The following is a 13,447-nucleotide window of genomic DNA, read 5'->3' on the forward strand; positions in this document are numbered from 1 at the left end:
AGACTGACCAAAAAAAGAAAATCAGTAAAATCCAGTGCGTGCTTGTTGGAGGAAGTGTTTTCTTCCTCCTATACTTCTGAGGAGCAGTCAAGGCTGATCTTCCCCTCCCCCCAGTTCCTGAGACGGGACTCAGTAAATGCTGGCCCCAGACCCCCCAGTCTTCCAAAGGAATCAGAACAGGAACTCACAGTGACCTTTCCAGTCTCAGCAGTGACATCATGACTAATGAGATACGTTTTGTTTTGTTTGGCTTTGTGGGTGGCACTGGGGCCGAACTCAGGGCCTTGCATTCTACTACTTGAGCCATACCTCCAATCCTTTACTGTTTTATTTTGGTGCTAGTACTGAGGCTTGAACACAGGATACCTAGACATTGTCTCATACTATTTTTTTTGTTTGTGTTGTTTAGTCAGTCATGGGGGTTGAACTTAGAGCCTGGGTGCTATTTCTGAGCTCTTTTGCTCAGGACTAGAGCTCTTCCACTTTGAGCCACAGCTCCACTTGAGATTTTCTGGTGGTTCGTTGGAGATTGGAGTCTCACTGACTTTCCTGCCAGGGCTGGTTTAGAACCTCGACCCTCAGATCTCAGCCTCCTGAGTAGCAAGGACTACAGGAATGATCTACCAGCACCTGACTTCCTGTCAATTTTAGAAAGCGTCTGGGAACATCTTTAGACAGTACTGCTTACAGAAGCGGTCTGTCCCACAGTGGGTCCACCCCCCCCCCCCCGCGCCACCCCCCCCGCCCCCCGCCTCCAACTCTAAGGAAATGTCTCAAAGAGGGCAAAGCTTGAAGATGTGTGCTTGTGTTCCTGTCCATTCAGCATGGAGACGTGCACAGACATCACATCCTCCCTCCCCTCTGATACACTGCCAGGAAGAGCTGGCCTCTGCCTCCATTTGTCATCGACATCATCATTATCATCATCATCTCGTTTTAGACTGGGACACAGACTCTGTTTCTGATGCTTTCAGTCATTAGCTGGTCCTCTACCTCTTGAACTACATCTCCAACCCCCACCCCCCGCTCATTTGTTATGGTGTGAGTTTCCTGGTGGTTTTCATTTACCTGGTAAACAACAGGTGCAGATTCAGCGCCATCTTGAATCTGCTCCAGGCTGAGGGCAGAGATGCAGACCACACCGGTAATTTCTCCCACGGGCTGGCAGTGAGTGGGCACCAACCGAAAAGCCAGACCAGGTGACTGCTTGTCTCATTACTGGCCTCTGGGGGCAGCCAGTGAGCACAGGTGTCCCCTAACCCCCATCCCAGGGGTCCAGGCCTGTTCTTGGGACAATGTCCTTTGGACTCAGGCCATAGGAAATGGCAGGTATTTCAGTGGCTAGAAATGCAGGCAATTTTCTAGACTGGGTAGAGCAGGCACCTGGAAACAGACACAGCCGCTGAACGGGGAGGAAGTGCAGGTTTCTATGGGAACGCTCTAGTGTGAATATTTGCTATCTTCCTAAGGCCCAGGGGTTAAAGCTTGCTCTCATCTGTCCGCACATTGGAGGTGGTATGGCACCCCTCTCCTCCCCCCGACCTTTTTGTGCTAGTCATGGGCTTAAACTCAAAGCCTGGGCAACTTGGCTTCATTACACAAGGACCATGAACTGGAACCACAGTAAACATACACTTACCCACTTCTTTGTTCATTTATTTATCCATGCAGAAACTGGATTTGAACTCAGGGCCTTATACTAGTGAGGTGGAGGCTCTATCAATGTGGGCCATATTTGTACTCATCTTTACTTCACATTTTTTAGATAGGATCTGTGTGTGTGTGGTGTGCGTGTGCGCGCGCTGGTCCTGGACTCCAGCCTGGGAGCTGTCCCTGAGCTTTTGTACTCAAGGCTAGTGCTCTACCCTTCAAACCACAGTTCTACTTCTGGCCTTTTTTTTTTTCTTGCCAGTCCTGGGACTTGAACTCAGGGCCTGGGCACTGTCCTTTGTTTCTTTTGCTCAAGGCAAACACTCTTACCATTTGAGCCACAGCTCCACTCTGGCTTTTTCTGTGTATGTGGTATGTGGTACTAGGTAATCCAAGCCAGGGCTTCATGCATGCTAGGCCTTGGCTTTTTTTTGGGGGGGGGGTAGGGGGGTTAATTGGAGATAAGAGTCTCATGGTCTTTCCTGCCCAGGCTGGTTTTGAACTGTGATTCTCAGATCTCAGCCTTCTGAGTAGCTAGGATGACAAGGGTGAGTCCCAGGCACCCACTAAGGATCTGACATCTTTCTAGGGCAGGGTTCAGATTGTGTTTTTCTTACCTATCTATGCTTTTGGGGTAGCTGGGGTCTCAGGCAGGCGCTACCACTCAGGGCTTGTTGGTTGAAAACGATGTTGGGTCCCTCACCCCCATCTCCCAACCAGCCTCAAACCGTAATCCTCCATATCTCCATCTTCCAAGTAGCCGGGATTACAGGTATGTGTCAACATATCCAGCGAAACCTTTCTCTTTGTAAACTGACAATCTCAGGTATTTGATATAGTGATAGATAACAGTACAGGCGAGTAAAATAAGGAATCATAAATTTTATTTCAAAATGTAAACGTCACTAAACATGCATACATGTTAAAACAATAAAATTTACAATTTCATTATTTTTTTTCTTTTTGCATAGGACATCATTACAATATAGAATCTATGCCTTACAAAATACATACAAAGTTTTATCCGAGCAAGCCGAGGCCAGATTGGGACCTGTACAACGGTAATACTTCACTGTAGTGATCCGGGCGGTAGACGGCGGCCTTCCGAGGCATGGGGTTGGGTGTGGGGAGGGGAGCTGGTTAAACAAAACAAAACAAAAAGTTCCTACAGTAAAGGAAGAACGAGAACTTGATGGAAATGGTCTTGGACCCTTGCATTCTGCCGGGGGGGGGGGGGGGGGGGGGAGGGGGAGGATTGGCAAACAATTCCAGAAAATTCCACAATGATTTTGGAAGTGGGAAAGGGGTCACCTGGGGACCCAACACAAGCACAGAAGCAATTCCAGGTTACCTGAGGCACTGCAGCAAGCCAGACCCCCCCAATAACGCAGAGCCTCTGGCATCCTTGGGGGTAGACTCCCCCCACCCAAACACTGGGTACCCTGAGCCTCTTAGGGGCAAAGCCAGCGCCCTGATCTGCAGACAGACTCAGGGGATGATGGCTGCCCGCACCCCCTGGGCGCCTCTTCTCAGCTCTGCGACCCAGTGGGTAGGAAGACCCCAGAGGGGGGACCCCTTAAGTCTGCGGGTGCACCCCGCCCCCTGGAATGTATGGAGCAGGCCAGGGGAGGCCTTGGCTCCCATCCTGTTGGTATTTTAAATAAAAGAGGCCGTTTTTAAAGCTGTAGGAGATGTGGGGGCCAGGCCGGGCAAGATGGCTACAGGCCAAGCTCAGCTGAGGGGTGGGGTGCTCGACAGACACCAAGCTGCCCCCCCCCCACCCCTTCCCCTCTTGGCCACAGGGGCTCCTGCCGCAACTCAGTCCCAGCCTTCTTGGGACTGGCAAGGGAGGGCCGGCCTGCAGCAGGAAGAGCCGCTTAGGTGAAGGTGTCCAGGCTATCAGTAGTAAGCCGGATTGTGCATCCAACCAAGTTCTGGTGCAGAACTCTCTGGAATGTGTCCAGGACAAGCCTTCGAGCAGCCTCTGAATCAGGAAAATTACTCACAGGACCGGAGCCCTTCCCCAGGGGCCATCCAGATGTCAAAACCGCCAGCCCCCCATCTGGAGTTTCGTTTGGGAAGATAGGCTCACCAGGAAACTCACATGGAAACTTTGGAGAACAAAAGATGTGGGTGACCTACAAAGCATTTCCTACCCGTCACGTGGCGGCCGGCCCCAGCCTCCAGCCCTGCTTCTCACTACGTGACCTTTCAAAAATAGGCTTAAAAAAGAGAAAAAAAAAAAAATCAGTGACACCTGTCAGGTAAGCCACAGGCAGGAGCTGAGAAACGAGGATGCACGATTGCTCAGACCCCATCTGCCTGCTGGGATCGGCCCAGCCAAGGCGGTCCCCCGGAAGTGCCTGCCCGCCGCAGCACCTGCTCCTGGCAAGGAAGTGGGGAGACATCTTCCCAACACACTGGGCTGGGAGGCGGAAATCCCCCCACCCCAGTTCTGCCACCCTTGAAGTGGGGACCACGGAAGACCCCTGTGCCTCTACCCCCCCACCCTCCATCCCATCACCTTTGCTGGTGTGAATGGCTACCCGGGCCATGGCTAGGCGGGAGGGTCACCAGGGTGTGGGCAGTGGCATCTGGAGGCTGCCCCGTGGTGAATCTGGCACATGTGCCTGAAGCTGGCCTCAGCATAAAGCTGCGGACAGGGTGGGGGTGGGGCACCTCCCAGGCCACGCCCCCCCTCCCCGGGCCGGGCATCTGTGGCTTATCCCTGCATAGCACTGTCAGGAGAGCAGCCTCCCTGGGGCCTCATGGCCAGGACCGGTGTGTCCTTCTTGCTTTTCAGTATGGCTGTAGGATTCAGTAGACATCGGGGAGCAGAAAGCCATTCCCCGAATATGGCTGATGTGAACAGGGGCTTTCCGGTTTGGGCTGTGTGTGAGCTGCAGCCCCTGGCAGCTGATGTTATCACTTTCAGGCTCTTGGGGGGAGACTCTCACGTTAACACGGTGACCTTCAGATGAAGATCACCGACCCCCACCAGAACTAAAGTCAGCAAACCCTTCCCCCCCCATGAAGGCTTGACTTGTCACCCCCTTAGGTCCCCTGAAACTAGCACGCAAGACCCGAATTTATACAAAGGAAAGGCCTCGAAAGCTACCCGGACTAGGAAGACATTCCTTACAAGGCGCCCCTCGCCCACATGATAGGATGGAAACCTGCTCACTCCCCCCACACACCCAGACTCATGGATCCCCCACCACACCCACTTCAATGAGATGAATGTAAGCCCCTGGATGATTTGGGAGGGTCTGGCGGGGGAGGGGGGCACAGGCCCCACTTCCCTGGCCAGGCCCCAATGGCTGGAGAGACGGCTCCCGGCCATTAAAGGAAAACTGCTTTGGGAGTGAAGACACGCTCATTTGCCAAAAATAGCCAACGCCTGCATATTTCTGTTTTAAGGCAATGTTACCCTTCCATCTATCAGACGGAACAGCCCTGGGTCATTTTAAGAGGAAAAATTAAATTAAGTGCTCTCTTTGGAAACAGCCTACGCCCACTTCCCCTCCCCCACCCCACCCCCACCCCCACTCCAAAACAAACCAGCTCTTTCTTTTATTCCAAGATGACTGGGTTTAGAGTCCTTCTTTTTTTTTTCTTCCTTTCCTATGTGCAGGCAGATAGGTGTGGAGTTAGCAAAACATCCTTCTCAGATGCGGTGGGCAGATCCCTCCCACGGGGGTTCCCCCCCCCCCCCCCACCCCCCGGGCTCTCCCATGGAGACTCGCTGCTCCCTCTCTGCCTTCAAAACCATGGATGTGGTGCACCAAAGGACTTTGGAATAAAATTCCTGAACCTGGAATGTGAATTCCTGAGACATGAAATGTGTTCAGAGTGTGGCTCCCTTCCCCCCCCCCCCCCCTTCACCCTGCCTCACACAAGAACAACTTTGGGAAGAGACCTTACTTTGGAACTGGGTATGAAGAAGGCCACACCCGAAGCACCCACGGCTCTCTTCTCCCTACCACATAGCTCATTCTCACACCCGGACCAGACGCACGCGCAAGGCTGTGACGGGCCCGGAGGCCACAGGGCCCACCACGGGTTCTGCGTCCAACCATCACCGTCTCCAGCCACCGTCCCCAACCCCGGGCAGGAGCCACGCCGCGACCCGACTCAGCACCTACCGCATGCATTAGCCTCTCAAAACGGACACAAGTACTAGGAAGGGACACCTCACGTGACACAGCGACCAGAGGCTGCAGGGCCTGGTCTCCCAGGGCCTGGTCTCTGATTTCTCTGTGCCGCACCCTACCCTAGGGTGAGGGCTGCAAAGAAGCAGAATGGCTACAACCAAGGCACTCCAGGCCCAAGAGGGCCGTCTATGGCCTTCTGAGTCCCCAGGGCTGGCCCTCTCCCTCAAAGTAGAGATCTCTGCGAGATACCCCCCAGTCCACCCCAAACCCACCCGCCCAACAAAAACACACAGGCACATACACACATACGCACGCATGTGCGCGCACACATACACACGCACATACACACACATGTATACTCTGTCCTGGAGCCCAGCATCTGTAGACCCCTCCTCTTGGGAAAGAGGGGAGGTGGTGTCTGGGGGCTTCACCAGATGGTCTGCGAGGGAGCTCGCTGGACCACAGGGGACGACCCCGCTTGCTCCTGCTCACCGACGAGGCTCGCGTCGGAGCACTGTGGGCCCAGTGTGGCCTCCCAGGCAGGGCAGGCAGAAGAGAGAAAAGGGAAAAGCAGGTGCTAAGCCTGCACCCCAGGGGGCACGAAGGTCTAAGAAAAGCGTTTCCCACAATGTTCTGTCTGGGGCTCCCCGGGGTAGGGGGGGAGGAGACAGAAATGTCCAGTTTCCCGTCACATCCGTGGCTCGACTCCCGCCAAAGTCCCAAGTTCTGGCAAGGAGTGTGCCCGCGCTGGCCCACGCAGGGACGGCGGCCACGTGCACCCGTGGCTCTCTGCCCACGGCTGCAAACCAAGGCACCTCTCCAGCCTCCCCTGGGCAGGAGAGTTCTGGAACTGCACGCAGCACCAACATCCCTCGCTGGAATCATCGTAGGACAGAATTCCCAGGCTCCAGCTTCCGGTCAGAGAACATGGCTTGCGAGCGATGGGTCCCCCAGCCTTGTCTCCTTGGAGGTCTATGCCATGCAATGGCACCCCTGCCCTGGACTTGCATCTTGGCTTCCAGTGCTCCTGGAGGCAGGGAGGTCCGGCTATGAAGGACAGATGCATCTCTCTTGCAGGCCCCTCCAAGAGGGCCTGCTTCCCCCACGGCCTGGTACAATTTAAGGCATCCTTCTGAGGAGACCCATCTCTCAGACCCACCTGGGTCCCACGCCAGGCCTGGGGCAGGAGACTGAGGCTGGGCGCGTGGGAAGGTAGGAAGAGGCCGACACAGGCCTCACTTTTAGGGGTCACCAAGGTCGGTGACCACATCTGTTTCTGGAGTGGGGAGGGGGTGGGGGCGGGGCTCTGTCCCTCCCCTCCCTCCCAGAATGGCCACTCAGCTCCACCTGACCAGGTGAGGTTGGCTTGCTGCGCCTCCAGTGTGTTCCCAAAGCTTCTCGACGATTCCAGAGTGCAAATCTATGTACAGACGAAGGTGGCAGGAGAGGACCGCGTCCATCCCTGAGAAACGGGGGTTCAACACCGCTGAATCTCAACTCCGTGGGTTATCTCTATTGTGCGACCGGTGGGTGGTGTGGGTTTTATGTTTATTTTTTTGTCTTTTTTTTTTATTTTTGTTTGTTTTTTTTGTTTTCTTTTTTTACAAATTGACTTTGACACCTGAGGTGAAGAAAAGTGTTCTGTTTGTTTGTTTTGTGGACATCTTGAGTTCTCACTCTGCTTTCTTCTCACCAAAGGAGGGAGCAAGGGCCGAGAGGAGGAGGAGAGGGAGCCGGTGTGCTCATGGCTGTGGTCAGGTTGGGGGGTGGGAGGTGGGGCTGGCCAGGGGGCTCAGGAGGGGTGGGGGCAGGGGTCTGCGGGTGCTCAGGGTGAGCTGGCCGGGCTGATGGTGGGGCTGCTGGCGTCGGAGCGGCTGTAGTCGCTGAGCGAGCCGGTCCGCGAGCCCCCGCCGCGCCGCTGCAGCATGCCCGGGTGGAAGTTGGCGTGGCGGCGCGCGTGCTTTGTCAGGTGGTCGCTGCGCATGAAGCGCTTCTCGCAGATGGGGCAGCTGAACTTCTTCTCGCCGGTGTGCGTGCGGTAGTGCCGGGCCAGCTCGTCGGAGCGCGCGAACTTCTTGTTGCACTCCTGCCAGCTGCAGGCGAAGGGCCGCTCACCTGTGGGTGACAGGGGCAGAGCGTGAGGGTTGGTGCCACCCAGGGCGGCGACCTTGCCCACCATCGCCGAGACTCCCCCACCTCCACCCCCTGCTCCTCACCCCACCCCAGGCCCGGCCTGCCAGCCGCTGTGGCCGGGTGTGGCGGGCCATGCCCTGCGTCCACAGATGGGAGAGAAGCACAAGACAGGTCCCAGCATGAAATGACACAGGTTCCTATCAGGGAGCATCCCTAAGAACGTCATCCACGCTAGGAGCTGGTGGCGCACGCCTGTCATCCTACCTACTCAGGAGGCTGAGAGCTGGGGATCTTGGCTCAAAGCCAGCCAGGACAGGAAAGATCATGAGACTCTTTTCTCCAACGAACCACCAGAAAACTGGACATGTTGCTGTGGCTCAAAATGGATGAGCACTAGTCCTGAATGAAAGAGCGCAGGATCAGCATCCAGGCTCTGAGTTCAAGCCCCATTACTGACACACAGACACACACAGAGTCATCCAGTATGGCCATGCAGGGCCTCCTGTCCCCAGCCCCTGGGAAGGGGGGGGCACAGGATCATACCCTGATACTCCAAGTCTACGTGAGTCCAGATGCCCCTACACAGGTCCTAGGGATCCCAGCTCCAATTCTGACTCTCCTTAATCTTATAGCATAAGGGAATCAGACTGGCATCTCCAGGAGCAAGCCAGGCTGGACAGCTACCAGCCTGTTGCTCCTGTTTGCTCCACAGAGCAGGGGCTTCAAGCACAGTGACTGACAAGGGTCCTAGCCAAGAACAAGCCCTGGGGGCTCAGGAGGCAGGGTCCAGTGTGTGTGTGTGGCGGGGGGGGGGGGGGGGGGGGTCAGTAGAGGCTGACTACAATCAGGACTCTGTTCTTTGCTCCCATCCTTTGCTCAAATCAAGGGACAGACCATCATTTACCCAGATCAACTATAAACCACCACAAAAATCACACGGACGGCTCACGAACAACCAATGGGGTGGGGCCTGGCACCTCCGAATACAACCTTTCTCACACTGGTATAACAAGTACAATCAAACACAGTAGCTCATGCCTGTAATCCCAGTTAGGCAGAGATCTGGAAGACTGTCCAAGACTACTCTGTGCATAAAGTTAGCAAGACCCCATCTCAATGATAAAAGCATGAGGTGGGATGGCATGCCGATATCCCAGCTATACAATAGGGATAAAGAGGAAGATTACAATCCAAGCCTGCCAGGGCAAAAAAAAAAAAAAAAAAAAAAGACTTCGCATGAAAAATAAAATACCTAAAGCAAAAAGGACTAGGGATACAGCTCAAGTGGTAGAGAACCTGTCTAGCAAGTGTGAGGCCCAGAACTCAAACCCCAATACCACTAAAATAAACAAAATAGAGACGAAAATCACATGATAGTGACACCTCACATAAATAAGAGACGTATTGGTCCCTGGAGAGTGGAGTTGCATGAGATGCCTTTAGTCATAATTTTAAAAAAAAAATCATGTGTATTTATGCCTTCAACAACAATAAAAGGCAAGGTTTAAATATAATTCTTTAACTGTCTAGCCCAAACATTTTCTAAACCACGTTCATTTAGTACTAATTGGTTCCAGGGGAAAGAAAATGCTCGTCAATAACGGAGGGAAGAAAGTCTCACTACTTCCACTCCTTGCGATTCACTGAGTGCATTAGTCATCGAGAGTCTGGGGAAGTCCACCATGAAATGGTCCAGCACTAAACATAGCAGCCTCAGATTCTGTCTCCACCGTCCTAACAGTACCACCCCAGACCAGCTCCTTACTGCCTGCAGAGGAGCAAGCAGTAGTCCCCAAAAAGATATACCCAGGTCCTACCTCCCTGAGAACCATGTGTGACCTAACCTGAGGTAAGGGTCCTTGGCAGACATACTTAAGGATCTTGAGATGAGGTCACAAGGACCAGAGGTGTGTGAGACATGGTGACAGAACACTCTGGAATGCCAGTGCCAGAAGCCAGGGGAGAAGCCGGGTTCTCCCTGAAAGAAACCAACCCCGTGCCAACATCCTGCTTTTGGGGCGTCCGTTTTCAGGAACTTTTGGGAGTACATTTCTGTTGTTCGTAGCCACCCAGCTTGTGGTCAGGTGTGATGAGTGACACAGGAAACAGATACGGCGGTGGGGGGGGGGGGGGCGGGGAGGGGTCCCCACAGTGAAGTCACAGTTGCAGACAACCAGCTCTGTGCTAGGCTTGGCACGCACTCCACGTGCACTCCTAAACGTTGGTCTGTTTTCCTCATCAACTGGATCTTCTTAGATTTGAGTTTGGGAATCAACTCGAACTCTTTCCGCTTTGCTTTTGCTGGGGGTTTGTCTTCTTACTATCCCGGGGAGCACTCACTCATGTGGGTAGAATGATAGATGGGCCATCTGAGGTCAGGAATGCAGAAAGCTGTCCCATCCCAGGAGATGGGCTGCTGGGGTTGAGGAAGGGGGAATGTTAGGTAAAAAGTGTTGGACATAGCACGTGGCAGGTAATGTGTCCCATCATGGTGGTTCTTGTTCCCACAGTGCCTTGGACTCCAACTGATTCTTCTTTCCATAATGCTGAGCTCCTACTCAACCCTTTTTCCCATAATTCCCTGGGTTCTCACTCAACCAATGGAAACAGTGGGTGTGGCGCATGCACAAGCCACTAATGAATTGGTGCATGGCTCAGAGGAGGAGACATGGGAGGATCCCTGTACTATAAACCGCTCTTGAGAGGATGCCATTGGACTCCTCTTCCAGCCCTTCACCAGATCCCTGGGGCCTCATTATTTTCTTTCATGGCTACTTTCCTTTCCTTTTCGAATAAACTTACTGTTTACCTTAATCCATTCTCCTAGATGGCATCAGGGTAGAGGGAGGTGGTGGATTTTTTGTTTCTGGGCTGGACCTGGGACTTGAACTCAAGGCCTGGGCACTATGTCTTAGCTTTTGTGCTCAAGGCTAACACTCTACCATTTGAGCTACAGTTCTCTCTCAGCTATGAGGGGCGGGGGGGGGGGGGGGCGGCAGGGAGTGTTAATTGGAGATCAGAGTCTCATGGACTTTCTTGAACCGGGATTCTCAGAGCTCAGCCTCCACAGTAGTTAGGATTACAGGTGTGAGCCACAGTTTCTCAATGTCCAGACCTAGACAGGTGTGAGCCTTCCCCGCGTGCGCTCTCTCTCACCAGCTATTTCAGCAGAGGTGGCAGCCAATTAGCAGATCTAGGAATGATGTTATGGCTCATGTTGAGCCGAAGCAGCATGGAGTGCCAGCGTGACCCACAAACAGCAACATTACTGCAGCACCTGGGATGCTGACAAGAACCAATCAGAGAGAGAAGATGGGAGGGACAAGGGGGTACAGAAAACTACCCATTGCAGGGCAGTGTCATGCAAATGATCAGCGAGGTCCCCGAAGAGCTTTTGTTATTTTAAGTTAGTTGAAATTTATCAAATTAGAAATTAAAGAATTCTTAAGCCTAAGCACAGATTCCAGTAGCTGTCCAGGAGGGTGAGTGAGGTCATCACACATCACATAGCCTCTGGAATATTCCACGTTACTCGTTGGGGAGAACAAAGAGCAAATGGTGTCACTGTTATGGAAAGGTGTTTTGTTTTCTTTTGTTGGTGGCACTAGGGTTTGAACGCTGTCACATGCTTTGCTAAGCAGGAGTTGCTGAGCTACATCTCCAGCTGTTAAATGAAAGGTGTAGGTCCACAGCCCCTGGAAAGGACTGCAGCGCCTGCAGGTGTCTCCCACCCTTACCCTGAAACCTCTCTTTGACCTCAGGGTGGAGTGGCTGAGTTGAAAGAGCTCAGGGAGCATCCCAGAGGGAGATGGGCAGAGGAGGGCCTGGGGGGGGGGGGGGTTATGAGCCCACCTCCTTCCACAGGACAAAACAAGCCGGGTCCCCCTCCTGGGCACTGGCAAGGAGGCAGCAGTAGGATGGCAGAGACCTCAGTGGGGGTCGGGGGAGGGGGAGAACCCAGTCTAGCTCCCTAAGGTGACACCAGCCCTCCCGTGCAGCGAGATGGTCTGGACACTCCGGATCCCAGGGTCCAATGCCAGGAGGGCCCAAGAAGGCAGGGGCTGTGGACACGGGACGGGCTGGGGATGGGGGCCTGGAGGAGGGTACTGGGGTCTGCCCTGTGAGGACTGGGTGCAGGGGCGGGGGAGGGGGGATACACACCCTGTGGGAGTCTGGGAGAGGGGCCAGACAGGGGTCTCAGGCACCCCACGTGGGCCTGAAGCGGCAAGCCAGGTGGAAGGTTGGGGGATATCGCGAGGTGAAGCTTGCAAGGTGGCGTGTGGTGTCGGGGCGGGCAGGGCACAGCCTGGCACGCGGGGTGGGGTGACGCTCCAGGAGGGGCGTGGCCAGGGGGCGTGGCTGTGGCGTCGTGGGTGTGGCCAGGCCTTGGGACGGGGCGGGGGTGGCGGCTGTGGTTGGCTGCGGCGCTGTGGGCGGGGCTCGGGGCTTGGGGCGGGGCGGGGCTTGGCGCGCGGCCCCCGAGGTTACATAAATGTTCCCGGTGCCGCTGCTCGCCGGCCGCGGCGGGCCGGGCGCGATTGCCTCATCTTATCAGGGAACACCGCGTCCCACCAGCGCCTCTTGCCCAAGCCGCAGGCCTGGGCGGGAACGGCGTGTTCCCAGCAAGAGGGAGAGGCGGGCCCCGCTCTCCTCCACCAAGCCCGGTTCTCCCGGGCTCGCCCCCGGCCCGCCCACCGTCCCCCGCACGCGGGGACAAGTGCAGCCGGGCTGGCCCGTCTCACAGCTCCTGGGGCCGGTCCTCGAACTCGCCTCTGCCCGGCTCTCGCGCTCCGATTCCCGGCGCCAGCCGCAGCCAGGGTGCCAGCACCTTGCAAGGTGTAGGTGGGGCTCCGGGCCCGCAGCACCTGCGGCGGCCACCGCGCGGGTCCTCCCCGCGCGCAGCTGGGGGGGGGGGAACAGCATATACAGCGATGGGGGTGGGGTGGGACAGCGATCAGGGGTTAGTCAGGGCAGCATCTATGGGGGGGGCGCAGACCATCGCACTCCACCCCTGAGGAGAGGGGGGGTAGATGCCTGTCTGACCAGGGGGTATTGGAAATGCTGATGGGCCCCTCAATTTCATGGGGGTGGTCCAGGATCACAGGAGTCACCCCCTTCTGCAGGTGCCAGGAGCCCGCAGCCAAACACGATCACCTCCAGGCAAACCCAGCCACGCAGCCTGGGGCAGGGGAGAGGGGGGAGGCGGGGGGGGGGGGGGGGGGGAGGCGGGTGCCAGGAAGGCCTGTGCTCCCAAGTCCTTAGGAGATCATCTGAGCTACTCTGCGGGTCACCACAAATGCCAGGGGTGCGGACACACAGGTAACAACCTCCCAGTTTGGAAGCTGTTACCCACCCCACCATTGAACCGGTGAGGAAGCAAGGTCCAGGAGAGGCCCCACCCTCAGCTGGCATCTGTATCTCTACACAGTCTGGCGGAACCAGAGCCAGGGCAGAGACCTGCTCCCCCACCCCCCATCAGACCTTTCCATCACCCGCAGCCTGGGAGATGT

At 55.5% G+C, this 13,447-nt stretch overlaps 1 protein-coding gene across 1 annotated transcript in view; it reads right to left on the reverse strand.

The window, feature by feature from the left end:
- Window positions 1-7,610: 7,610 nt before the first annotated feature.
- Window positions 7,611-13,447, reverse strand: part of Klf13 (Kruppel like factor 13) — a 40,790-nt gene continuing 34,953 nt past the window's right edge. Inside the window, exon 2 of the mRNA XM_042697364.1 lies at window positions 7,611-7,919. Within this exon, the coding sequence (XP_042553298.1) occupies window positions 7,630-7,919 (290 nt within the window). The 3' untranslated portion in view covers window positions 7,611-7,629. The remainder of the gene's footprint in view (window positions 7,920-13,447) is intronic.

The sequence above is a fragment of the Dipodomys spectabilis genome, unplaced genomic scaffold, assembly GCF_019054845.1.
Source record: "Dipodomys spectabilis isolate Male_0828 unplaced genomic scaffold, ASM1905484v1 ptg000219l, whole genome shotgun sequence".
Classification (NCBI taxonomy): domain Eukaryota; kingdom Metazoa; phylum Chordata; class Mammalia; order Rodentia; family Heteromyidae; genus Dipodomys; species Dipodomys spectabilis.